The sequence below is a fragment of the Pelodiscus sinensis genome, chromosome 14 (genome assembly GCF_049634645.1).
Source record: "Pelodiscus sinensis isolate JC-2024 chromosome 14, ASM4963464v1, whole genome shotgun sequence".
NCBI classification, from domain to species: domain Eukaryota; kingdom Metazoa; phylum Chordata; order Testudines; family Trionychidae; genus Pelodiscus; species Pelodiscus sinensis.
In genome coordinates this window covers 37,104,181-37,130,798 of record NC_134724.1, presented here as the reverse complement: position 1 = coordinate 37,130,798, position 26,618 = coordinate 37,104,181, and the positions used below count along the sequence as shown (strand labels likewise).

Genomic DNA, 26,618 nt, shown 5'->3' with positions numbered 1-26,618 from the left:
GGTACGTGGGAGACCTGCACCCCTTCCCAAACAATTTTTCTGGCCCATCTTCAGAATTAACTCTCCTGTTAAATGGCCTGTTGCTGTCTTGAAGACAGGTCTAGGTCTCCTCTGTGCCCTGGCTGCTCTGCTCCAGTGATACAACATGTCAGGGAGCCTGCTTGACCAGATCCTCTGGGTTTCCCTTGCCTGGGGGCTTCACCCCGGCTCCTGGCTCTTGGCATCAGGGTACAGCCAGGGTGCTCTGGGGCTGCAGGCAGCTGAGTGTCACTCGAGCAGCCCTGAATGCCTTTACATTTCACCGAAGGGCTGGACCAGCACCAGCACAGACCAAGGTCAGTGTGATCTGAAGCCACCTTTCATCCCTCAGACCTGCCCAAAGCTCAGTCCTAGTGAGATCAGGGTCTTTTCTCTAGCATTACGGGCTCTAGATCTTCCCTATCGATCTATGTTACGTATCCCTGTGAACTTATAACCTTCTCCTGTCCCTATGCTCTCTTCTCTGGTAAAGTTGAGGGAGCAAGACTTTGTAATGTGCAGAAGGCTCTGCAGTTCTGTTGGAGCAGAATGAAAGACTCAGATCGCTGAGTTTATCTGGAGGTGCCAAAGAACAGCATTGTTCCCACAGAACTGTGCTCTCCAGTCGGATCCCAGTGTGCGTCAGAGATGTTTCTCCTGAGAGCCAGCGCTGTCCTGTGGGGGCAGCCAAGGCCTCTCCCAGCAGAAGCAATGCCATTCCTAGGGTGAGGAAAGGAATAGATCTGCACAGTCACTGCGTGGTCCCTGGCACAATTTCCCTGAGGCGAGAACGCAGATAGATTTTCAGTTACAGCATTCGGCCACACTCTAGCTTCTGATCTTGGAACGGAAGCCCACTCTCTTGTGTGACGTGAGTGCACTGGCTGTCTCTAGACTAGACTCTTTATTTCCTTAACCTTTCCTGCCACTGCGGTGGCTGCTCCAGCTCTGACCAGTGCAGTCATAGTGCAGTGATTGTACATGGCATGATGTGTAATTTGTGTGTGCGCAGTGTAACTGCAGTGGAATCCATCAGGAGCACAGGGGACCAAAAAATGGGCTTTTTTGTTCATTGTTCCTCGCAGTCATCTGCTCAAGTGCATTTATTCAGATCAAAACAAAATGCCAGATACACTCCCTGAAAGTCAAAGAACCCAGGATGTCAGGTTATGAGCTAAAGCTTAGAAAAATTCAAGTACAACACATCAGATTTAGTGGGACATGTAAACTTTTGAGTGCCTGAATACTTTTTCTAATTTTATTTAATAAATAATTTTTTAAAACTCCCAAAAAATGTTACCTTCATCCCGGTACCAACAAATGCTCCGCTAAAAAACCTGATGTCAGGTGAAATCTAACAGATGATGTGACCCTAGTGTATGTCATTTGGGTTTTGCATTGTTGTTAGTGTTAGAGTTGATCAGAAAATGTTCCATGAGTGGCACTGGCCCAGCTAATACAAAAGGATTCTATTCTGCTCTACAGCCTGTAGAGTTCATTTTCCATTGGCACAATAAACTCGTGTGCAGCTGTGTTACAGATCATTTCATCAATAGTCGAGTGACATAATTTATCCAGGAGCCTGGAATCCTTCAGAAGGCAAGGCTACGGAAAGATCTCTCCCCCTTATCTTTTGAAGTCAGTGACGTTTTAAGAGGAATAACGTACTACTCGGTGTAAATGAGGGGCCGTAATCTGGCTGTTAACGCAGAGACTGGTGTCATCGGCTAGAAACAAGAATAAGTACGTGCAGCGCCAGACACATCCGTTTGGCCAGTCCCTCTGAAGCCTGGCCTGCACCATCCTGTTACTCCACTTGGGAACGTGGGCTGTCAACCGTACCACGACATGTGGTACTTTGAAAAGAGCCCTACTATAGAACCATTGCACCTTTCTCATTTGCCCTAAGTGACATTTCAAGCCAAGGGGCATTGACTATCCTACTGTCATCCATTCCCACTTTTCTCCTATCTCTCTGCCACAGAGGCGGGGGTCCTATAATGTTTTCATCACTAACAGAGCTGCCTGTCGCTCAGGAGGGATTCAGATGCTGCCCAGCTGATTAGCAGAGCACCCACAGCTAAGTTTTGTTTCTACTGGTGGTGCACATTTGCAGATGCCTCTGTGCACATAAAAATTTAGTCCGTGCATGGATGGAAAAGATTTGGGGGACCATGGCAACTGTCCTCCCACATTGACTCAGAGTTACTGGTTTGCTGCTCTGGACCTTGCTTTATTAACTGTGCTGGAATTTGTTCCGTGGCTGGCCAAGAAAGCACATATTGAAGGTATCAGGACTAGTGCCTGCCTCTCTATCCCAGTACTTAGTAGTCCCTGCATGGTGCATAGTCTGTGGTTCCACAAGGCATAGTAAGCTACTGAGCCATGACATATTTTCTCTTCCTTTCCCTCCCCAAAATAGCCTGCAGCATCTCTGAAGGTGTTTAAATAAAAAATGCAATGACTGAACACATGTAGAATAGTAATAGAAATGTAGCCGTGTTAGTCTGAACACATGTAGGCTTGGAAGGGTTAGGTTTATCCTGGCAATTGTTGGTCAAGTCAGTTTTGCTGTACTTACGCAGACTGAAAAAACTACGTCCATCTAGAATGATCCAAATTTTCAAAGGCGTAAAATAGGAAAAATCCAAGTCACAACTGTGGGATTTAGACTTTTGCATTAGACCCATTGCAAAAGTACTAAATGCTAGGGCTGAAAAATCCTGCTCAGTGGGTTAACCGGTTAAACTGATTAAAGGTGGCACAGATGAGGAGGCTGCTAACACACCGCCCCCCCAACCTGCCAAGGTCAGGCTGGAACACCCTACCCCCTCCACAGGGTCTGCTCCCACCTGGCCCAAGCAGTCCCTTCCTGCAGGGCACTCGAGTTCCCAGTGGACAGAGGCTGCTCTGGATGCAGGAGCAGCTCCTGCCTGCCCCAGCCCCTCCCAGTTAATGGTTAACTGGAACTAGTAACCATCACCCACTAAGGGTGATACTTACCGGTTAACCTTTCACATCCCTAGTGAATGCATAGTGAAAACTGGGTGCGATTTCTTGTTTTAAGGATATTTACTGGGTATATTTTGATGTGATGCTGACAAATTAACAATTTATAAAGCCTTATCTTTGTGTCTATCCACGTCCTCTCTCCTTAAACATTGTTTGACCCTGCTCATAATTTCACAAACTGTGAACGTTTAAAAAAAAAAAAAATTATCTGCTGCACTTAGGAATGAAAATAAAAATAGAATTCTGCCACGCCAATACATGGGTCTAATTTTAATATCACTCTCCGCGGTTGATTTTTATGTTGAAAACAAATGTCTATTATTTTTATTAATATTATCGACTTTAAGTTGTGCAGGTTTTTAATGTAATGTCAACAGTTACCACATACAAAACGCTGTCTACAGAAATAAAGATAACGATCCACCTAATGGTGTAACTGGGGGGAGGACTGTAAGGTAGCTAATTAGAAGTCTCTCTCCAACTACAGGTTGAACCTCTTTAGTCTGGCAGTTTCTGGTCTGGCAGTATCCGTGGTCTGGCATGATTTAAGTGAGCCAGATGTCCACTTATCACGTGGCCACGTTTCCCATGGTCCCATAAAGTTTGTTTACAACCACCAGTCCTGGCTGTCGGAGTTCTGTGTTCTTCTTTAGCACCAATTTACCCCTGCATGTCTTCTCAGAGCCCAGCAAGCAGTGGCTGTGCTGGTAATGCAGCTAGACAATATTGACCTCCCGTGGTCCAGCAGATTCTCCAGTCGGGTGCCGGACTAGAAGGGTTCAACCTGGAGGATGGTCATACTCCAAACAATCATTCTTCCCTTCTGGTTATCACGTCAGTGATTTCTGAAACTTAATGCCTGAGCCATTAATCATTTTTTCTGGAGTTAAATTGAAACCCTAAGTTTCCTCTTCCCCATGTGGCTAGCGCCCTGCAGTGTAGCCTGAGCCATCGTGTTGAACGCAAATCTGAGCCATGACATCATGCCTGAAGTAGCTACAGATTCTGATGAATCCACATCCTTCAGCTCTCCTCCAGAGCCGTGGGTTTGTGGTTTCCACAGGAGTGCTCCGGCAGCTGGAGGCAAAAAAGCTTCACTGAAGCCAAGGCAAGGCAGCATGTCTGCAAAGAGCCTGAAGCAGCCCCTGATTATTAAAAACATGCTCTTACTAGCCAAGGCCTGGCAGGGTGGCTTTATTTCCAGTGCAACAGAAACTGCTTTATGTTGATTAATGGTGCAGAAATGGGAGAAGATTCGCTGCAGATCAGCCTCTTCAAACGATCTGTTTTGCTTTGTGACTCCTTAACCCCGATGACCAGGGTTGCTGGGGTACATGCCACTGTTTATATTTGCATCCAAAATATAATCACAGAGGATAAAATTCCCATAAAATCTTCTTTAAAACCCCCTGGAAATTTGTTCCCTCTTGGAGTAGATGCAGCCCTGTGCTCCACCGGGGTGCGCACCCATCGCGCTGGAGCTGGAGAATTCTGCTTGCCGGTACCCAGGGGAACTGTGCGTGTGCGTGATGGTCATGATCTCCCTGGTTCTATGCGGTATTATCACCTCCACCGCCCCCTGCTCCTTCTTCCTGCCTGGGGTTGCACTGGGAGCTCTGTGTGTTGCTTAACCTCCCAATCTTCCATCTTTGATGTAATTGATCTGTTTCTATATAGATGGTGTCCTTGGCATGAGTGTTAGCCCACCCGCCTGGCGCCCTGAGCGTGAGCGTTAGCCCACCCGCCTGGCGCCCTGAGCGTGAGCGTTAGGCCAGCCGCCTGGCGCCCTGAGCGTGACCGTTAGGCCAGCCACCTGGCGCCCTGAGCGTGAGCGTTAGCCCACCCGCCTGGCGCCCTGAGCGTGACCGTTAGCCCACCCGCCTGGCGCCCTGAGCGTGAGCGTTAGCCCACCCGCCTGGCCCCCTGAGCATGAGCGTTAGGCCAGCCGCCTGGCCCCCTGAGCATGAGCGTTAGCCCACCCGCCTGGCCCCCTTAGCGTGAGCAGTAGCATGCCCGCTGACAGAGCGGGGGACAAAGGGAGCAATTGCTCAGGTGCCCAGGTTTTTTAAAAGGGCCCACAGCCCTCGCAGTGGCATCCAGGAAACACGCCAGGCCCTTTTCAATTGCCTGAGGGGTTAAATTGCCGGCCTGAGCAGGTGGGCAGCAGGTAGAGCCCCTTTGAGGAGGCTAGCCCCTGGCTACGCTCCTTCCACCTGCATCTCCCTCCCTCCTCCTGTGGTTGGAGCCACAAGATCCCTCCAATCCCTCTCCCTCCGCTGGAGCCACAGCCCTCCTCCCCTCTGCCCAGAGAAGCCTGAGCACGACCCCTGAGTCTTTGAGGAGACGCCTGCTCCTCCAGGAAGAGTGCTATTGTCAGCCTCCGGGATGGAGCAGGCCCTGCCATGCGCTCCCCATGCTGGGTGGGAAACCCAGTGTTGGTGGCACTGACCCTGGGGTGTCCAGTACGAGCAAGGGCGACGGCATCTGCAGTCTTGCAGCCTCAATGGGCTTCTAAACCCTCTGGTCTGTCGGCACCGCCTCCTGGTAGCCCATTGCCAGGCTCCTTCCTTGCCTGACCAGTCCAAGTACTTTGCCTCAGAGTGGAGCGGGCGGTGGGGCCAAGCAGCACGTGGGGAGCTGATGACCAGGCCACAGGGGCATAGGGCTGGTGGCCGGGACACTGGGCAGCAGGGGCATGGAACTGGGGTGCCTAGTACCTGGGGGTACTGCAGCATCCTCCAGACCTCTGCTTCCCCTGCCAATAGCTGCAGTGCTCCTGCTCGGCCAAATGGTGACAGCACCTTGTTTTACAAAGGCTTTAGTCTAACAGTGCTTTAAAATGCCAGTAGGCGAACGGATGATGTCTCTGTTTTGTGTGGGAGTGAATGAACAGTGCAGGGGAAAATTGGTGAGTGCTGTCTTCTAATCACATGAGGTTATAGCCTGCTAATTTAGCGCCGTGCCGCCATTGCCGTGATGCGTGTCAAAGCTTCCTTTTGTATTAGACGTGGTTTTCAAGTGCTCGTTGTGACTGACCCGTGTCTCGTTGCAGCGATGCCTATGGAGTCGGCTGGCCTGGTAGGGTGGGCGTCCGACAAAGCCGAGTCTCCGGTCCCAGCTCCTTCCTAGACAAAGATGGGATATTTGTTAATTCAACCAACAGCAAGCTCCTGGAGCGGGCCCACGGCATCCTCATGTGAGTACAAAAGGGGCGGGTTTGGGCCTCGTGCCGTGCGGCTGCTGAGCTGCCTGGGTAGTAACAAAACCGTGAGCCGCCGGGGCATGAGAAGGGCGGCGGCAGCACAACATGGTGCTAGTGCACAAAGGCTGAGTGCCAGCTCAGACGGTCCAAGGCGAGGCAACACGGTGTATGTCAGGGTGATCTTGGCATTCTGGGCGGAGAGCACCACTTCTCTCCACTAGGGGGCTTTTCCACTAGCTGGGTCCCTGGTGCTAGATGGGGGGAGGGTGATCTTCTGAGGGGCCCTTTATTAACCCCCATTGGTGATTTAGAGCACAACTTTCTCATAGGCCTCAGAGGAGGCTGCCAGGCTCGCCAGAGATAAGTGGTGTGTCAAAGCAGATGGGTGAATCTGTTCTCCTCAGCCCCTCTCTCACTGTTCTTCACAAGCTGTCAACTACCCCGTTATTTCCTGTCTGTAACCATCCAAAATGGGTTCACCTCCCTCCCCCCTCTGAGACACGCAGGCAAACATGGAGGGGAAGGGTATGTGGAATGTGTATTAAACCTGGCTAGTTTGCAGCTTACCGGAAAACAATGCTAAGAACAGGCTTAAAGGATCTTTCATTGACTTGTGCATTTCCATCCTGCTAATCAAGGTGTTTCTACGCTCTGTCCTGCCGCCTGTAGCCTCAGTTCTTTCTGACCTGGCTATTTTGCTGTTGGCCCTAATGCTCACCATATTGGCTTTCCCTAATGGGAACTCCCAGCTTCTGCCACGAGGGCTAAAATGACAGCGTAGCAGGAAATGGGTAATCCCGTTCTGTAACCTCCTGCCTGTCTCATTGTGGCCCTTTTATTATCTCCTCAGGCGAAACAAGAACGTCAAAGCCAAACCCAGTCTCCCAAAGGTGAGTGAACAAACAGGATTGCTCCTCTTGTCCCTGGCATGCGTCAGGTGCACATGGTGCTACAGGCACTGCCATGAAAGGTTAGCTTGTGCGCGCTGTATACTTTGTCGGGTGGAGGGGTGCCAGTGCAGAGTCAACTATGCCTCTCTAAAGTGTGGCTTCTCAAGTGCCTATTGTCGTATGAGAGCTGCGCAAATCAACGTCAGCTAGGGGGTTATTTTATGGAAATGGAAGTTAGCGCTTTCTCGGTGGCAGGGGGGTCACTTGTAGATCCCTTCCTGCTCCAATGCTGGTCTTTTTTACTTGTCTTTTGTGAAGTTACAAGAAACCCCAAAAGAGAAAATATTGCCCCAAGGGTTGAAAGAGGCCTGCGTGTGTGTTTGCTGGGCCCCCCTCAATTTAAGTCTCTAAATGCAAAGAAATGTCCAGGGATCACTAAACTCCTTTGGACTTGGCATATACAGAGCAGATTCCAGCTCATCTACCCTCATGGTGGAGATTTCCTTTCCTAGGGAAAAGCTGACAGATTGTTAATTGCAATAGTAGAGTGCTGTATTTGGTACCTACCATTCTATTTAAGGTCCATCTCTAGCATTCCTGGTGTTTATTTTTGGGCAGGACTCTCTGTGCCTGAAGGCGTAGGGTGAGAAGAGATTCGCTGTCTGTAGTGACATATTATAGCATTGTATAGTCATTACCAACACTGCTTTGATTTAAAATCTGTCCGGTTTGTGCGGTGCACTTTCCAGTAAGAATTATATTTAATTAAATATAACAGCAGCATGTAACCTCAGAATACTTTCGAGGGTCCATGACTTGAAAATACAAAGACTTCTCCTCTCGTTTTGTTGACTCTGGTTCTGGGCAGATGGGAGAATTAAATGGTTTTGCTTCATCTCAAGGGGCGAGCAAACCAAATCACAGACCCATCAAGAATCATCGTGAGCCGTCGGCATTCATGAAATGCCTGAGACTGCACCACAGTAACGTGGAGGAGCTGGCAGGGATTGAGCGTGGCTGTAGTAGGGCAGTGTCTGATACAGAGATATTCTCCGAAGCAGCAGCATGGTTGCTGTCGCTTGAACAGGGCGATCTATGTTTGTGCATTAAAAGGCAGAGGACAAACAATCAGGCGTTGCTTCTCCTCTAGGGGCAAAAGGGAAAATCTGTACTGATGCTGCCCTTTGGCAACACAACTTGCAGCTAAATAAGCAGAGACCTGAGTCTTGGTTGTTAGTGATTTGGATTGGTTAAATAGCTGGTTTGAGAACTGTACGCTTCAAGCGGGTGGACTCCTTTTTTCATCTTTAACTATGACTGTCACTCACCCCTCCCCCCCCCCCCACCCATAACCCTTTCCTGGTGGTCTACACAAACCTGCCGTGTCGTGTGCGTATTTCACCTATAAGCTCTTTGGAACAGGGACTTTCTATCGAGTGGGTACAGTGACCGGCTGGGGCTACTGTGACCATTCCTAGGCGTGAATTGCTCCCTGGATGTTTTCAGGGGCATCACGTAGTCAGTGCCTAAGGGAGCCCTGGGGAATAGCTGGGTGGTGGGCAGAAGTGAGCTGCATGCAGTCCAAGTTCTCTTTGTCTAAAACTCTCTTGGTTTGTTTGGGGTTTTTGGCAGCACTTGTTGGAGGTGAAATCTCTCAAGCACCTAACTAACCTGACGCTGCACGATCGCATCACAAAGTCTCTGCTCCACCTCCACAAGAAGAAGAAACCCCCCAGCATCAGTGCACAGTTCCAGGTAATTTCCAGTGTGCTCCAGAGGTGAATAAGCGCCTGAGAAAAGCGAGCTGGTCCTGGACACGGTCCAGACAGACACCAGCATGGGCCCCCAGGTGCGAAGGACGGCTCTCACAGGCCCCCAGCTCTCTTCCTCAGCCCTGCTCAGAACACAACACCAGCTATGTGTGTGGAGCTTGGCTAAGCAGTGACTTAGAGGGGACATAACAGTCCGCTGATAGATAAAGGATGAAAATACAAAGTGGGGGCAGTAAATGACTTAGGATGAGTATAACAAAAAGCAGTGGGATGGAAATAAGAAAGTAAGATGGAGGAAATGCTTTCTAGAAATCTAAGTACACTATAGCCACTGGATCCCTTTGTGAATATGCTTGTTGACCCCTTCAAAGAGCTCTAGTAGATTGGTGAGGCCTGATTTCCCTTTACAGAAACCATGTTGACTTACCCCCCAAGAAATTACGTTCATCTGTGTGTTCTGTTCGTTACTGTAATTTCATCCAGTCTGCCTGGTACTGAAATCAGACTTAGCCTGTGATTGCCAGGATCATCCCTAGAGCCCTTTTTAACAATTGGCATCATATTAGCTACAGAAAATGATTTAAAAGAGAGGATACAAACCAGTTAGTAGTTCCGCAATTTCACATGTGAGTTCCTTCAGCTGGTGAGTGCCATCTGGCCCTGGTGACTTGTTACTGTTCAGTTTAGAGGAGGTTTTGCAATAAATTGATATTGACACATCAGTCTGGGGCACTTCCTCCTACAAAGAATGTCTCAGGTTTGGGAATCTGCCTCATGTCCTCAGCCCTGAAGACAGATGCAAATAATTCATTTCAATTCTCCGCAGTGACCTTATCATCCTTGAGAACTCCTATGGCATCTCGATTGTTCGATGGCCCCGTTTTTAGCAGGTTTCTTGCTCTGATGTACCTAAAAATGTTTGCTTGAGTTTTTGGCTTGATCGTCTTCAAATTCCATTTTGGCCTTCCTAATTATATTTTTGCATTTGCTGCACTGACTCTTCTGCACCAGTTAACCTGCCATTATGGGTAACCGAATCTTAAAAAAAAAAAAAAAAAAAAAATCTCCAGCCTTGTCACAGTGGATACAGACTTGGCAGCCATGATTGTTGAGCCTTGAGATGCATGCAGAAGTGTTTGGTAATATTACAGAGCAAATTTCATTTAAAATCAGGCATGTGGTCTAGTTTATAGAAAGGCCTTTTAGTTATCCTGGTCATTTCAAGAATGTTTCTCCGGGAATTGGTTAATTTTTAGAAACGTGCTCTACAAAACATGAATGCAACCAATGCCCTTGTCTCTCCCATCCCGGAGAAAGAGGGAATGTTGCAAGAGGCCTGCATACTCACCGCTTTGCTTCCAGTGTATTCTCTTGTATGAGAAGTAGCTCTGAATTATTTGCTGATCAAATTCCACTAAAAAACACAAAAAGCTACATAAGTCGGTCCGAGTGGTTCTAGATGCAGAACTACAAGAGTGTTCTCCCCATTGCTGCGGCTGTTCTCAAAGAGCCCCAGCCCGGCTTTTACAGGTAATAGAACAGTTGTTTCCTAACTGCAGTCGCATGGATAGTCACCAGGAATCCTTAAAATACTCCAGTGTCAGCAAGTTAAATACACACTCCATCCTGTTTCCATGTGTGTCTGCCTGGAGAAAGCTCAGATTGGGATCACTGGAATATCTTATTAGAAATAAGTACGGAGAGCTGCACTGCACATTGCACTTGCCGGTCCAGTTTGGAATGTAATATTCCCCCTTGAGAGCGTGACTCATGCAGCGGCAGGCCTGTTGTCACTGCAGTATGAAATCCCCTGTACATAGAATGGAGGGGAAGGAGGAGAATTTATTCTCCTGCTCCACATTTTGTGTTTTGTGCAAAAAGCTGCTCTTCCAGCTATCGCTATCACAGCCTACCATGACCGAAACGAAATCCATTTGCACCCGTGCCCTGTGATAGAATTCTTCCTTTTTGCTTTTTCCTCCTTGGGATTTGTTGCATCTGTAGTGCTCTCTCCTGGACTTTGAGCCCGGTAGCCTAAGGGGTTCCAATCAGGTTTAGGTATTTGTGAAATCCACAAGAGACCGAGCAGCCATACAGCTGGCTGTTTGGGTAGCAGCCAGAAAGCAGAATCTGTCACCCAAAATGGGACACGGTGAATGTTGGTTTCCTCTGTGTGACCCAAACCTATGTTCACTTGTGTTTCTTGCTGTGGTCTTGATAAAAAAGCTGGCTCCCAGCTTTGCACCAGACTGTTTTCATGAGCAATTACTTGGGTCTTGTGAAAGCTAAATAAAATTAGGTTTGTCACGCTGCATTTCTCCGAGCAGAGGGGAAGAGGAAGGCAGCCAGCATGCTGTACTTATTCTGAGACATAAACAAGCTTTTTGTTTGATTTTAAGAGTTACTTTACAGGGACATAATCATGTAGAGCTGCATGAAGCACCCAAGATGCACAAGGGCCATAAGTACATTTTAGAAATTGTAGGGAAGTCTAAGGATATGTCTACACAGCAAAGAACAACCCATGGCTGGCCTGTGCCAGCCAACTCAGTCCTGGTTAAGGGGCCGTTTAATTTTTGTGTAGACTTCCAGGCTCGGCTGGAAGGGTCCAATAGCCCAGCCTCCAGCCCAAGCTCAAAAGCTTGCATGGCAGGGAAACAGCCTCAGAACCTAAGTTGACTGATGAGGGCCGGCAGCAGTAGTCTAGCTGTTATATAGACATACCCTAAGGCCTTGTCTATACTTACCTGGAAGGTCAAATCAAAATATGCTACTCCAGCTATGTTAACTGCATAGCTGGAGTCGATGTACCTTGATTCAACCTCCACAGCGAGAGGTCGACAGAAGCAGTCAAATGGAGGGGTACCAGCATTGACACGGGTGCTGTCAGCATTTGATTTAGCATGTCTTTACTAGACCTGCTAAATTGAACTCCGAAAGATCGATCGCCGCAGCGTTAATATTCCCAGTAGTGAAGAAATGGTCTCAGTCTTTAAAATAACTAAATGGGTTGGGTCCTTCTCTGTCACCGGTGCATTCACATAATGCACACAATACATACACAACAGAGAATGTCCTTTAAAGTATCTCTATTATTAGAATCAAATCAGCTCCATAATTAACTGATGTTGCTATGTAGCATTGCCTCGCTTGTGCTGTTAGTGTGCTAGATGCTTTGCATATACGTGGGAGGCCAAGGCCACCGTTTCACCGAGCTTGTGATGTGAATAGCCGCAGTGCAGATGATGGATATGAAGATGGAATTCAACAAAAAGGAAGATGATTGCGTCCTTGTACAGAGCTTCATTTAACGGTTTTTGAGAGGTGAGGGGTAGACACTGTAGTTATTGTCGTGAGTTTAGAGGAATGGTTTAGAGGTATTCTTGTAAATAAATAAATCGATCCAGTTCTGCATAGCACACTGGTGAAATAATGCAAAAATAGGAGATCATTTTAGCTTAATTTGTGCACTGTTTGTTGCAAATGGCACCATAAAAGCAAAGCCAACATCGCTCTGTCGGCGTGGCATTTCCACGCAGGCCGCCACGCTTCTCCACGCAGTGTGAGGTGGCTGGACGTTTGCCTCAGAAAATGCTGGTCCCATGATTGGCCGGAGCCAGGAGCTGGAGGGAGTCTGGGGCCTAAATTCCCCCTTTGCTGTACAGCCACCCAGCGGGCTCTCCGGCGCTGTGTGCCTCAGGTGCCCCACGCTGCGCCTGCCCTCTGCTGTGGAGGCGAAGGAATTCCCCGTGAAGTGAGCTGTGTCGAAGGGAGGGAGGCCAGTCGGGATAAAGGGAGATCAGGCAAACTGCAGGAAGCAATTTGAAGGAAAGCAGCCAACTCGTCCATTTCAATCCCCGCCAGGAGTCTCCATTTTAAGACATGCACCAGTGATAACTTACTCCGATTCAGTACAAGAAAAGCCTCTGGGGCAGTCAGATGCTTATGGAGCGAACGGAGGAAAGGAGGCGATTGTTTTCCCTGCAGTGTCCTCCAGGGAATGGGCTTCTGACCACAAGCAAGGCAGCTCAGTGGTTAGCGCCCCCCCACCTGTCTTCTGAGAATTCTCTGCAACCTCCCAGCAAAATACAGAATTGCAAAGGACAATTCATAGCTCATTTCCCTTTAGTACTAAAACCTGGTGTCTAATTGTATGAGGCGGGGTTGGGAACTCTCCTATCTTTGCGGTCTCAATCACTCGAGTGTCGTTAGGGCTGCAGGTTGGATATGAAGACCTTAATGTTCCAGTTTATTTGGCCATAAGCTTTCCGGTGAAGTTGGTTTTACCCACGGAAGTGTATACCCCGATAAATCTGTAAGTCTTGAGTGCCACAGGACTCTGCATTGTTTTAACGTGGTTAGTGTGTCTAGAGATTGATATGGAGCTGGTGCTGAATTGAACGGCCCTTGAACCAAACGTGCTTCCCTTGAGTGAGTTAGCTGATTCTCCTCTGTCAGCAGCAGTTCTTAAGTTGTCAGTTTCCTCAGTGTCCCGTCGTGGGTGAAATATTTGATATTTCAGTATGTCTCACATATGGCTCTTTTCCAGCTTCTAAGTTTTCTTTTCTGTTGCAGGCATCCCTCAACAAGCTGATGGAGACTCTTGGCCAAGCAGAGCCTTATTTTGTCAAGTGCATTCGATCTAATGCCGAAAAGGTAAAGCGCTATCCCTGCCAAGTGCTTGGTAACAGAAACACCAATCTCAGCATTTGCATGAACCCGCCCAGCCGCCTCACTGAAGAAAACGCAATTGGAGGCAGGGGTGGCCCTAGACTAACTGCCAGCAACTGGCGCCCTAGGCGAACCATGCAATCGGCACCCCCACCTCCAAACCCCTCAATGATATTGCGCTACCATTTGGCGCCCCATTTAACTTGGCGCCCTAGGCGACCGCCTAGTTCGCCTATATGGACGGGCCGCCCCAAGAGGCGAAGATCAAACTCTGTCTTGATCTCACTGTGATGTTCCAAACAGTCCAGAGAAGAGCAACACACATGATGAAAGGTCTAGAGAACATGAGCTAGGAGGGAAAACTGAAGGAATCAGGCTTGTTCAGTTTAGAAAAGAGAAGACTGAGAGGAGACGTGAGAGCGGTTTTCAAGTACCTAAAAGGGTGTTAGGAGGAGGAGGGAGGAAAATTGTTCTCCTTGATCTCTGAGGACAGGACAAGAAGCAATGGGCTTAAATTGCAGCAAGGTTGGACATTGGGGAAAACTTCCTACTGGTCAGGGTGGTTAAACACTGGAATAAATTGCCTGGGGAGGTTGTGGAATCGCCACCACTGGAGATATTTAAGAGCAAGTTAGACCTGACAGGGATGATCTAGATGCTGCTTGGTCCCGCCGTGAGGGCAGGGGACTAGACTTGATGATCTCTCAAGGTCCCTTCCAGTCCTAGTGTTCTCTGATTCTATGTTAGATACTGTGATGTACAATGATCTGTAAGGTTTTGTTGTTTTGACGGTTTGTTGTCATGAACCCTGGCAGCTGCAATGCTTAGATACACTGTCGCTAATCGTTGCTTCTTTAGCTACCACAAACACCAAACATGCTGCCCCAGATGGGTCCCAGTGACCCATTGGGGTTTCCTGGGAATCCCAGAACCTGATACCAAAGAGGATCTCTCAGAGCAGCTGCCGGCCTGGAGAATGAGCTCTTTCTTAGGATACAGTTTCACCTGCATTCTTACGCGGCTGGGTAAAACCCACCACAACTTGGAACTGCTCAGTGCATGTGAAATGGTTCTGCTTGGCTAAAAGGAAGAAAAAGGACGTTCTGGAGAAGTCCGTGTGTACGGAGGCGTTGTTTGTGTGTAATGTTGTTCTTACTTGATAAACCAAAATGACCCTTCTGGTCGTCATATAAATACTAAATTGAGAGGGCTCCTTTGAAGTCCTTACCTTCGGTGACATTCTAGAGAGCTTACCGAATTGGAATTCATGTCTGCCACGAACGAGCACTAAGGCTTCCAGCTTGAATTTAAAAATAATCCATCTGAAATGGTAATTGAAGAAGGAAGATACTTTCACAGTACACCTCATTATCCAATGAAGTCAGTTATACGTGACATTTTCCCTCTATAGTTTTCAGTCCTGCAGGGTGGGGGAATTGTGCAGTTTTCCTCTGCCAAATGCAACGGTTGCAGAATTGGACTAATTTTTAGAAGCTGCATTGGTGTCATGGGCTATAAGCAGCGCTGGAATGAAAGGGCCTGGCTTGTGGAATAATGGAGTCTGTCTGCACTAGATCACCTTTTAAAATCCAGCCAGATCAATAACACTTAAAGCCATTTTCTTCCTGGGGCTGTTCCGTAATAAACATGTTGGTGGTCATGGGCCAATGTTGGGAGTCCATCGTAGGGTTGGCAACGTGTGTGTGTCATGCCCTCAGTCGGCTGTAGGGACTTGTGAGTTTCATGAACTATTTGTGGCTGGGTAAAGTGTCATGGTCCGTCTGCTCTTCTCTTTCAGCTCCCCCTGCGGTTCAACGACAACCTGGTGCTAAGGCAGCTGCGATACACAGGAATGCTCGAGACGGTTCGAATTCGGCAGTCTGGGTACAGCTGCAAATACTCCTTCCAGGTCAGGCGCGGGGCTTTGGAGGTTGATTTGGTTCGGCATATTCTGGCAGATCGAGTTGGCCCATTTTTTGTGCACCCCCTGATTTTGAAATCCTGGTGATTTTAGAGTGAATGAGTAATATCGCTGCTGGCTGGAACCAGACATGGAGTGCAGTCCTATGCAGGGGCTGCTAGGCCAGCCCAGCCTGAGTTCTAATATGCAAAGCCTCGGCTATTCCAGTTCTGAACCCAGACTGACAGTCACACGCTAGTTTGCATGGAAACGTGAACCCCATTTCCACGCACAGTGGTGCACATCTATCTAAAGTCGAGCGATGTTCACTAGATGCCAGAATGAATTCACTCAGCCACTCTGTGACCTAGAAAGGAGTTGATCCATATTTCCGGAAGAAAAATTCGAATGTGCTAAGATTGCTGGACCTCTTAGAGGTAGATGGCTGTAACATCAGCTACAGAGACGAGCAGAACCGACCCTGTTCCTCAACCAAGCAAAATCCTGTCTAAACTGCTATTGGGTCATATAGAATCCCAGGGTTGGCAGAGATCTCAGGAGGCATCAAGACCAGCCCCCTGCCCAAGGCAGGACCAATCCCAACTCCATCATCCCAGCCAGGGCTGTGTCAGGCTGGGACTGAAACACCTCGAGGGCTGGTGGTTCCACCATTCATATCAACAGAGAGGAATAGTTCTGGGTTGATTTTCTATTCAGCGAATCTTTTTTCAATCGCTTTTTCTTAATTTTGTTTATTACGGAGATCTCGGCAGGGAGGGTTTTTTGCCTGATAAATGTGAGCCAAGCTCTTGAGTTTAGAAATCAGTTCATACGGGCAGCCTCCTCTTACTTGTTTCTGGTTTTTTCCCTTTCAGTAAAGCTGACTTTTCAGCCACTCACCTGATTTTTCAGCCTTACTCAGGCGCTAGCATTTCCTGCCGTATTCTGCAAGTTCCGGAGGCATATAGACATTGTGCAGTGGTACCCCACCCTCCCAGCACCAGGGAGCTGCCTTGGGTCACAGACTTGCTTATTCAAGGGCAATATTTCTTTGTCCATGTTCTGTTCTTTTTGTGTTGTGTTGGGGTGTTCTTTCATCAACAGCTCTCACCTACTTGGTTTCCTTTTGGAAGAGGAGTGAATGACGGCTGTTTTATTGTCACGTCTGTTAAAACGACTGTTAGAAGTCAGGCTTGTCGGTTCCTTTGTAGGGAACCTGAAACCCCTCTTCCTTTGGGGGGGACTCTGGGACTCCGGGACTCTGGCATGTCTGATGTGTGAATCAGCAACATGGAAACTGTTGTGCAGCTCTGTGTGTTCTGAGATGCTCTGCGGGTTCTGGTGAATCCCTCCTGCAGCTGGATCTCAGGAGTCACTGCGCATTTTCCCACAGTCGCTGCAGTGTCTCCTTGCATAGGACAGGCACTGAACCATCCTAGGCCTGCCTCCTAGATTTGTCTTCCAGACAGCTCTCAGGGCCAACAATACTGTCACTTCACCAGGGCCGCGGTAGGGTCTCCATCGCTGGCCGTTTTAAATCAAGATTGGATGGTTTTAAAAAAAAAAAATCTGCTCTAGAAATGACTGTGGGGAACTTCTATGGCTTGTGTTATGCAGGAGGGCAGACTGGATGATCCCAGTGGGTCCTTCTGACCTTGGAATCTGTGACTCTATAAAGATGAAGGGATCTTTGAATTCTGCATGTTTTGAAAATCAGTTATTGTTTCTGCTGGTTTACTAGCACATACCTCAATTGACTATCAAACACCTAGAGCCTTGTGCATTTGTATCTGCAAATAGGAGCCACGAATATCCACATTGACATGTGCAGATGCGGGTACCTGTGGATATAACGCGGATATCTGCAGATTTCTCAGACTCTGCATAACTGTATAGCTGTATACCCATGACATAGCAGTGACATAGCAGTGCCCTGAGAATTTAACTCACGTGGCTTCTAATTTTACAGGACTTTGTGGATCATTTCCATGTTCTTCTGCCACGAGGAATCAGCCCATCGCAGCTCAACATCCATGATTTCTTCAGGAAAATAAAGCTCAGCCCGGACAATTATCAAGTTGGGAGAACAATGGTGAGTCCTAGTATCCTAGAACACTAGGACTGGAAGGGACCTTGAGGGGACATCAAGTCCAGTCCCCTGCCTGCACGGCAGGGCCAAGCACTGTAAATATTTACCCATAGCTCAGAGTCTGCACTGACCATAATATCTGCTTGTAGGTGGCAGCTTGGTTTTCATAAATTGTCCGTTGTCCAAAAGGAGACGGCCCAGAAGGTGGTTCGTTGTGTCACACAACACAGACGACTAAGAGTTTTGCTTTCTGGGAAGCCGAGTGATCTGAGCATGCTATTTAAAACCAGTCATCCGCCAGGCGCCGCTCTGCGCTTAGTCACCTAACTTCCTCTTAGATGCAATGTTGTAGCTGTGTTAATCCCAGAATACTAGAGAGACCTGCTGGGGGAGGGAGTATCTTTTACTGGGCAAACTTCTGTTGGGGCGAGAGGCAAGCTTTTGCGTTTCCACAGAGCTCTCCTTCTGGTGGTTTGGCTCTGGGTAGCTCCTGAGTTTCTCTCTCCCCAGTAGAAGTCGGTCCGACAAAAGAGATTACCCCACCCTCCTTGCCGCTAATGTACCATAATGCCAGTTGTCATCTCCTCACTCTGTGAAGGGATTTGATGTATTGGGCGCTGGATCTTGCTATGTGATTCACAGCCACATGCTGTAGTAGCCCTTCAGATACCTTTTCCGGGTCTCCCAAAGGGAAGCCAACTGTGAAGTGTCTTCCTTGATAATTGTCAGTTTAGAAAAGAGGAGACTGAGGGGGGGGGATATGATAGAGGTCTATAAAATCATGAGTGGTGTGGAGAGGGTGAATAAAGAAAAGTTATTTATTAGTTCCCTAAATAGAAGAACTAGAGGACACCAAATGAAATTAATGGGGAGCAGGTTTAAAACTAATAAAAGAAAGTTCTTCTTCACACAGCGTGTAGTCAACCTGTGGAACTCCTTGCCAGAGGAGGCTGTGAAGGCTAGGACTATAACAGAGTTTAAAGAGAAGCTAGATAATTTCATGGCGGTTAGGTCCATAAAAGGCTATTAGCCAGGGGATAGAATTAGTGTCCCTGGCCTCTGTTTGTGAGAGGCTGGAGAAGGATGGCAGGAAACAAATTGCTTGATCATTGTCTTTGGTCCACCCTCTCAGGGGCACTTGGTGATGGCCACTGTCGGCAGACAGGGTACCGGGCTAGATGGACCTTTGGTCTGACCCAGTACGGCCGTTCTTATGTTATGTTCTTATGAAGTGCTTTCCGGGAGAGCCTTCCAGGCCCAGCTGTCTGTGGCATTAACCCCTCCCCCTGTGCGGAGCAGCATGGCATGCACTGGCCTCACTCCTCATGTGCTGCCTGCTAGGTTTTCCTGAAGGAGCAGGAGCGCCAGCTTCTGCAGGACTTGCTGCACCAGGAGGTGCTCCGGAGGATTACTCTGCTGCAGCGCTGGTTCCGCGCCATCCTGGCGAGAAGACACTTCCTGAGCTTGCGGCAGGCGGCCGTGATCATACAGGTAGGCGACACTCCTGCTGTGTACGGCGCATCGCAGCCACCAAGGGCCAGGGCCCGGCCCTGAGGCGCTTACAGTCCAGCTTAGACTCCCCCTGCCAGGCGTGGTGATAGTGGACTCCACGGCCGGGAAGGGCAGGTTAGGACGGAAAAGCTTGTGGCGCTGGAATCCTTCCATCCATTGAAAGCACTGCTGCAAGAATCCTCTTCCGGGCTCCTCCCTTGCCCACTTCCCCGGCTCCGCTTTAGGTTAGTGCATCAAGCAGAGCCTGTTTGTCGTCGCTTTTCAGGCCCCTTCTGGCCTGTCCCTGTCTCGCCTAGCGCCTCTTACCTGCCGGGGACACGGACTCCACCAGTGTCACTGCTCTTGATGGCCAGACCGCTAGCCAGCACCGCCAGGCTTTCTCCCATGGCTCCGCAGCCGTGAAAGTTGCTCCCCGCAAAACTCCTCCCAGCTGAAACATCGTCCTTGCCACTTGGCCGTAAAACACGCCTGTGGCACAATGCCTGCACGTGAGCACTGCGCGTGGCACTGGTGGTAACGAAGGCTGAGATTTCATCGCTGGCTTTTCGTGTAAATCATGGTCTGATCGCCAGCAATAACCCCAAACCCCTGGCGCCCATTACTTGTCTGTGACTTCACTAGAAACAACAGGGAGGGGCGGGGGGGCAGGGCTAGGTAATGGGAAGCCGTGAGGACGGAGCACAGGCCCTGCCACAGGTGCCAGGCCAAGCCACGCAGCCCCGGCTGCAGCCCCCACCAAACCCAGGATGCCTGGGGCTGAGGCACAAGGCCCCAGCTGCAGTCCCAGGCGGAAACTGTGGAGCTGGAGCATGCAGCCCCTGCCAAGCCTGGGACACTGTGGCCTTTTCTGCAGCCCCGGCATAAGCTGTGGGGCTGAGGCTGCCAGGTCCTGGTTCCAGCCAGCCCCAGTTGCAGGGCTGGGGGGTGGGGCACAGTCTCGCCTTCACCTCCTGAAGCCGTAGAAGTAACAGAGCTCTGGGAAGATCCCGGCGTCCATGCCAGAGCAACGCTGCTGTGCAAGCCTGTGCGCCTTGCGTCTGTGCCGGAGCTGCCGGGGGGCTCGCTGCTGAGTTGCTGTAAGCTCGTGTGGGCAGAGACCGTCTCTGTTCTAGCTGTGTACAGAGCTCCGCTCGGTGGAGCCCGTTTCCTGGGTGCTGCTGCAGTATAACTGATCCATCTGTGTATCAAGGAGGCATCACACTCTGTGTGTTTGTGTGCGCATGCACGCTCAGGAAGTGGGGTAGCTTGTGTTCTGAGCAGAGATGAGTGGGAGCTCTGGACTGTATTCAGTAGTGACTTCATCTGAAGAAGCGAACAGGTTTGCAGGACTGGATTAGAGAAATATCTGGTTTGCAAAACCTGCCTGGGACTCCCTGGAAACACAGGGTCACATCTTGGCAGGATCTTCCTAGTCTTTCATCCTTCCCGGTTAGGCACAGCAAGCTGTTGACCTTTGATCTGCCTTTCCAATACACTCTGAAACTGAGGCCTTGTTTGCTTTCCAAGTGGCCATTAGAGTCCAGAAAACGTTCCCTTCCGCTAGTGGTCTGACCTGGTGCCCTTGGCAAAGCTCACGGTGCCCCCTTTCACAGATCCAAGGTATCTGTTCTGGCCCCAGTTTTTATCCCCTCCCTTGCAGGAACCCTGTCAGAGCCCCAAGGCGTCCCACCCTTCCTTAAGGGTAGGCCGTGCAGCCTGAATGCTCGGCGTGTTTATTCGGAGAATGGGTGAATTTCATGGGTCTGGGACCGAGTGCTCTCTGTTCTTTCTGCAGCGGTCCTGGCGTAGTTACCAGAGTAGAAAGCGCGCCGAAGAGTCCCTGGTCGATCCTCTCCTCCTCAGCAACGCGGCGCTCGTCCTCCAGGCCTGCTGGCGAGGGTTCGTAGCGAGGCGACGATTCCTGCAGATGCGGGTTGCAGCCTTCATCATCCAGAACTCTTGGCGGGACTGTTCCCGGCGTAGGCACACCGCCGCCCTGTGCATACAGGCGGGCTGGCGAGGCCACTGCGCAAAGAGACGCTACAGGGCCAAGAGGAACCAAGTCATCCTATTGCAAGCGGCATGCCGAGGGTACCTCGCCCGCCAAAGGTAATGGGAGGCTTCACCCCGTTCAAGTGGTGAACTGTAAACGAGCCAGATAGATACACTGGGCGTGTCACTCACTGCCTGATTGTAGCCCAGCCCGGACACCAGGTGCTGCATTTGAACTGTCCTGCCCTCGATGCCTTAATTTACAAAGGAAAAGCAAAAGCAAAACATGAGAGAGTTTAGAGCCACCCTAGCCCGTTCTCACTAAGGGCCCGTCTCCGCTGCACTGCTATTTCGGAATAAGCAATTCCGGAATAGTTATTCCAAAATAGCTTATTTCAAAATAGCATGTCTACACTGCAGGGAACCTCAAAATGAGCCCAAGGCAGGCTCCCCTAATGCAGACGTGCTCTCTAAATTTAGGGCCCCAGAAGGAAGAACTTAGAATGGCCCTGGAGAAGGGCAATTTGAAATAGCAGAAGTGGAGCGTCTACACACGCCTTATTTCGAAATCGCTGTTTTGGAATAGGTGTTGTTCTTCGCAGAAAGAGGTTTACAGAAGTCAGAATAGGCTGTCAGTTATTTTGCAATAATTTTGAAATAACAGAATTGCTGTGTAGACGCTCGCATAGTTATTTTGGAATAACAGCCGCTATTCTAAAATAACTTTGCTGTGTAGACACACCCTAAGAGGCACCAGCATCCTTCACAAGTGGGGAAAGGAAGAAGCAGGTGAAAATTGAAAGTTCCCAGTAACTAGGATGCCCATGTGCGGTTTCACGTTTGCTTTTAAAATATGTGTCTAGCTAATATATCAGAACCAAACACAGGCACTTTCTTTGAAGCATCTCTTCAGAATCAGTCCAGTGCATCTAAGCAGTGGAAGTGAAAACGCTCTAAAAGTCTGTGCTTTTCTCCGTTCTTGTAGGTGCACAGCTTTGAAAGAGCAGAGATTGAGGGAGCGACAACTGGCGAATGGCCTATCCATCAGAAAAGAGGGTGGGCTGGAGAGAGATGATGCTGTGAAAATTCGGGGCTCAGATCCATCGAAGTGGGAGGATGGCTCCTTTGAAGAGCGGGTGAGGGCTGTCGAGGAACAGAAATCCGTAATAGACACTAGTCGGGTGAATCATGCTGACCTAGCAGACAGCTCTGGAGACTTACCGTGTAAAAGACACGAGAGGGCCAGCAGCCAAAGCGGCATGGACACTGAAGAGGAAGTCGTCGTGAGGGAGAGGCCCAAATCGCTGGAGGATCTCAACCAGAAAAAGGTGGTCCGTGCAAAAAGAGAAAGCCGGAGAATGCGGGAATTGGAACAGGCGATATTTAGCTTGGAATTGCTTAAGGTCCGGTCTACTGGAGGGGCGTCTCCCTCAGAGGAGCGTCGATGGTCCACAGAGCTTGTGTCAGAGGTCCTTCATTCTCCGCAGGGAACTCCAGAGAGTGAAAGCTCTCAGGGGAGCTTAGAAATGTTAAGCTGTGAGGAGTCTCAGAAGAGTAAACTCGATTCTCTAGTTTCAGAAGAGCAAGACGTGCAGTCTGTCTCCACGGAGGCCCAGGATCATTTACCTCACAGTCCTGAGCTTGAGTTGCAGGACGCAACCTTCTTCTCAGCAGATGTGAACAGCAATGTGGCTAACAGAAAAAGGACACCGTCGAGTTCTGAGTTACCCGAGAGTCCCGCCACAAAGGAGCGGGTGGTCTGTGATCCCCAGAACATTATCTACAAGATGCATCCAAGAGAGACCTTCATTTCCAGCCATCTGCCTACTTTCTACATTCCGCCCCAGGACACCCGGAAAGCAAATCAGTCACTGGTGGAGAATAACTTGAAGAACAAACTAATGGAAAAGGAAGAACAGCCAATGGCGGTTCCTGAGGCTCCGAAGGATCCAGAGCCAGGCAGACAGGACCAGGCCAAACCCTTGGACAAAGAGAGAGGAGAAAAGCCTGTGAAGCAAGGGGAAAGCATAGCCGCTCTTGCACCAGATACACACACTTCAGACTCTGTGATCAGGAGACTGGAGAAGCTGAACGTGGAGAAGGAGGAGCGGCAAAAGCAGCAGCAGCTGCAGAACGAGAGGGAGATGATGGAGCAGATCCGCCAGCAGAAGGAAATTCTGGAGAAGCAGCGCAAAGCTTTTGAGCAGTTAGAGAGACAAGGGAGGGGAGAGGCCTTGCAAAGGACTGAGCAGAGCAGAGTCAAGGAACCTTTGCAAGGCGTGTCTCTCAGACCGCCAAAGAAAACAGACAACAGGCCTCAGTCTCTCCTCCTGAACCCCCAGAGCAAAGGGGACAATTCTGAGACTGTGAATTCAACAGCAACCTCTTCAGTGGCTATTAAGGGGCTCACTGTCGCAAAGAAAGGGAGCCCCCCAGCCCACACTGCACAAAAGGACAGGCCGGTCAGCATGTTCCTGGAGCGCAAAGAAAGTCAGCCCGGAATGACACAGGAATCAGCCAGGACCGACCGGTGGAATTCCCAACTTCCTGTGGAGGCTGGGGACTTCTCTGGGAGCCATGCTGCAAGGACAGAGCGCCTCAGGCAGCCCCGAATCCCCAGCCAGAGCACTGGTGGCTCTTCTAGCGAGTCGCGGGCGATTTTCTTCACACCCAAAGACAGCCATTTCGGCCTCCTGTGAGTAGCGCGTCTGCTTGCTTCTTTGTGCCGTCGGAGGGGAGAGGTGGCGTGACCTTTCTGACGATAGGGATTGATTTCTACAGGCTTGCAATGAAACCAAGAGCCACATGCTCAGTTTTGGGCAGCTCCCTGCCAGAAAGATGCTGACAGGGCAGCTGACAGTCAGGATGGGCCCCTGGGAAAAATGGGGGGAGGGCGGCTCCGTGCTCCAGAAGGAAGGGGCAAGACGGGGTGCAGCCAGCCCTCAGCACCTCCCAGAGCACATCACACTGCCCCTCCCCCCCAACTCGTAGAGCCACCTGGCGTGCGTCACGTGGCACTCCAGCAGCAAGGCCCAGGCCTCTGGCCGCTGCCTCTGCCACAGGGGCGGGCAGGAGCTCCTGGCCCCCTTAGAATAGGCCCAGGGCAGTAGACCCTTGTCGCTCTTCCCCTCACCATTGGCCGGCCCGGGTGCTGATGAAATGGGGAGGGGTCAGAGAAGAGTATCCGTAATGAGGAAACTTGGAGGTATTGACGTAAAAGGAAACTTGAAAGGAATTTCGCGCAGTGCACACCACAACGCGTCAGGTGGCTGCAAGCAGCCTCGGAGACCCATGGTAACCACCCACAGCACACGTCTAAACGGCGTCACTAGCAGGAGAGGAGAGAAACTCGGGCAACCCAAAGTGGTGGGAGTAGGAGAGGTGGTTTGGGCTTAAGGAAGGGGAATGTAAGAGGAGCATCTGAAAAAGTTAATTAGAATTATTCTCTGGTGAATAGATTCCCAGGGGAAGTGGTAGAATCTTCAACACTACACGCATTTAAAATTACCGTGGACCAAATAATAGTGAATAGTCACTAGGGAACAACCGTGCACTGTCGGGGCAGGGAATAAATGCCGGGGCAGATCTGGTGTGCAGCATAGTTGTTGCCATCTTGGTCCCAGGAAATTAGAGACACCGGGTGGCGAGATAAAGTCTTTCACAGGACCAACTTCCGTTAATGAGAGACCAGCTTTCCTGCCGCACAGAGCTCTTCTGCAGGGCCGGCAAAGAAGCTGTTACTTCCCCACACCGCACCCCAAAGAGAACCTGCAGAACAGCTATTGGCAAGTGTGCAATGGCTTGGAGGACAGAAGTTGCGTTCACGCGTGGCTTTTATCCCCACTAGAGTATCGCATGGTGTTGAGTGTATTTTGATAACTAAAACCGACATCCCTTAAAGCACATGAAATGCAATTGCAACGTATTCGGGGTCCCCTGAACTATATGTATTTGAATGTTTCTGGAATCTGGATTGATGTTCTGGGTGAATTGGACGAGGAATTTGAATGTCTTTTTGTTGTTGTTTTTGTTGAGTTTCAACAAGGAATCTTCAAATCATCAGATCCTTTCCAAAGATGAACTACCTAGAAAGTCACTCAGATTCCATGGGCCAGGCAGAGTGGGGGTAAGTCACAGCCGCCTTATTTCATCTTGTAATTGAACAAAACTTACTCGGCCAGTTCCCCCACAAGTGTTCGAAGAGAAAACAGGAAGGAGGATGCAGTTAAATTAAGAGTCTGAGAGAAGGAAGGGAGCTTACAAATGGTGTGGGAACTTTAAACCTTCTTTTCGGGGAACCCCCAGTTAACACGGGAACAGCAGTGCAGAATTGCAAGCCCTTTGCTGCCGTGAATGCCCCAGTGGGAAACACTGTAGCGTACAGTATTGTCTTGTTTTGGTAGCATTCCACAGCGATCCATTTTCCCAGTGCTGTCTTTTTGTTTTCCCCAACCCTCTGCACTGCCGATAATACTTGTGTGTTGTGTGTGGATTATCATGTTGCTCGTGCAATTCTTAAGGCCGTACGTGGCCTACCATGTGATGTCAAACCTCAGCAGAATCACCTTTTCTTTTAAAACATTTTTGTTATCTGTTTTATCATTTGGTCAAGCAGGTTGCCAGACCGGCCCATAAAAAGAAAGCCCGCATGGCGCGGACGCGCTCCGATTTCTTGACTAGAGGTACTTTTGCTGATGGGGAGGGGGATACGGAGGAAGATGATTACGATGACAATTTTGAGTTCCTTCTCTCCCCTGACCAACCGCCACACCTTGAGCCAGGGCCTACAGCCAGACTTGGGCAGGCCTGTCACAGTGACTCCGAAATGGTAATTTTCCGACATGCGGGAAAATGAAGGGAGCAAGGCGCTGTGCGGGTGCATTTCTTTGCTAACCCTTAGCTCTACTGACACCCTACACTCCTGCTTCTCCCACTGATGATGATGCTGTAGATGGGTAAACTCAGAGAACACAGCAGAAGCAACCTTAACAGATTGGGGGAGCGCTATTGAGTTTGTGTCAAACCTGCGGTTTTGGATGGATTGGCAGTCACCTGTTAAAAGTAGTGCTTCTAGCTGTCCATCAAGCCAGAGAGCTACGATATGTACCTAGTTCCCATGGTAAGGACCATTCTGCCAGCAATCATGAAAAAGACTGGGGCTTAGGGAGAGCTTGTGAGACTTATGTAGTTTCTCTGGAGGATTATAAGGAATGATTATCACATTCTACTGCCGGTTGAACCTCTCTAGTCCAGAACTCTCTGGGCCAGAAGCATCTGTCGTCCAGAATGATTTTAATTAGCTGGATGTCCACTCACATCTGACGAAGTGGGTCTTTGCCCATGAAGGCTTATGCTCCAACACTTCAGTTAGTCTATAAGGTGCCATAGGACTCCTCGCCGCTTCTGCAGGTTCAGACTAACACGGTTACCCCTCTGATACTTGACACTTTTCATGGGTGTGGCCAAGTTTCTCGTGGTCCCACAAAGTTTGTTTACAGCCCTCAGTCCTAGCTCTGTGTGCTGTGCTGTTTTTTAGCTCTAATTTGCCCCAAATATCTTCTCTCAGCCTAGTACTCAGGGG

At 49.6% G+C, this 26,618-nt stretch overlaps 1 protein-coding gene across 12 annotated transcripts in view; it reads left to right on the top strand.

Moving 5' to 3' along the window:
- The window catches only part of MYO9A (myosin IXA), a 307,802-nt gene that overhangs the window by 239,091 nt on the left and 42,093 nt on the right, over positions 1-26,618 (top strand). For 10 of the 12 annotated variants that reach the window (XM_075897522.1, XM_075897517.1, XM_075897519.1 and 7 more), the window contains 11 exons: positions 6,083-6,226; positions 7,083-7,122; positions 8,755-8,877; positions 13,470-13,550; positions 15,364-15,474; positions 17,435-17,557; positions 18,896-19,045; positions 20,841-21,154; positions 22,023-23,732; positions 25,073-25,163; positions 25,650-25,865. In XM_075897522.1, the coding sequence (XP_075753637.1) occupies positions 6,083-6,226; positions 7,083-7,122; positions 8,755-8,877; positions 13,470-13,550; positions 15,364-15,474; positions 17,435-17,557; positions 18,896-19,045; positions 20,841-21,154; positions 22,023-23,732; positions 25,073-25,163; positions 25,650-25,865 (3,103 nt within the window). The remainder of the gene's footprint in view (positions 1-6,082; positions 6,227-7,082; positions 7,123-8,754; positions 8,878-13,469; positions 13,551-15,363; positions 15,475-17,434; positions 17,558-18,895; positions 19,046-20,840; positions 21,155-22,022; positions 23,733-25,072; positions 25,164-25,649; positions 25,866-26,618) is intronic. The other 2 variants (XM_014575861.3, XM_075897525.1) reach the window with 2 other exon arrangements.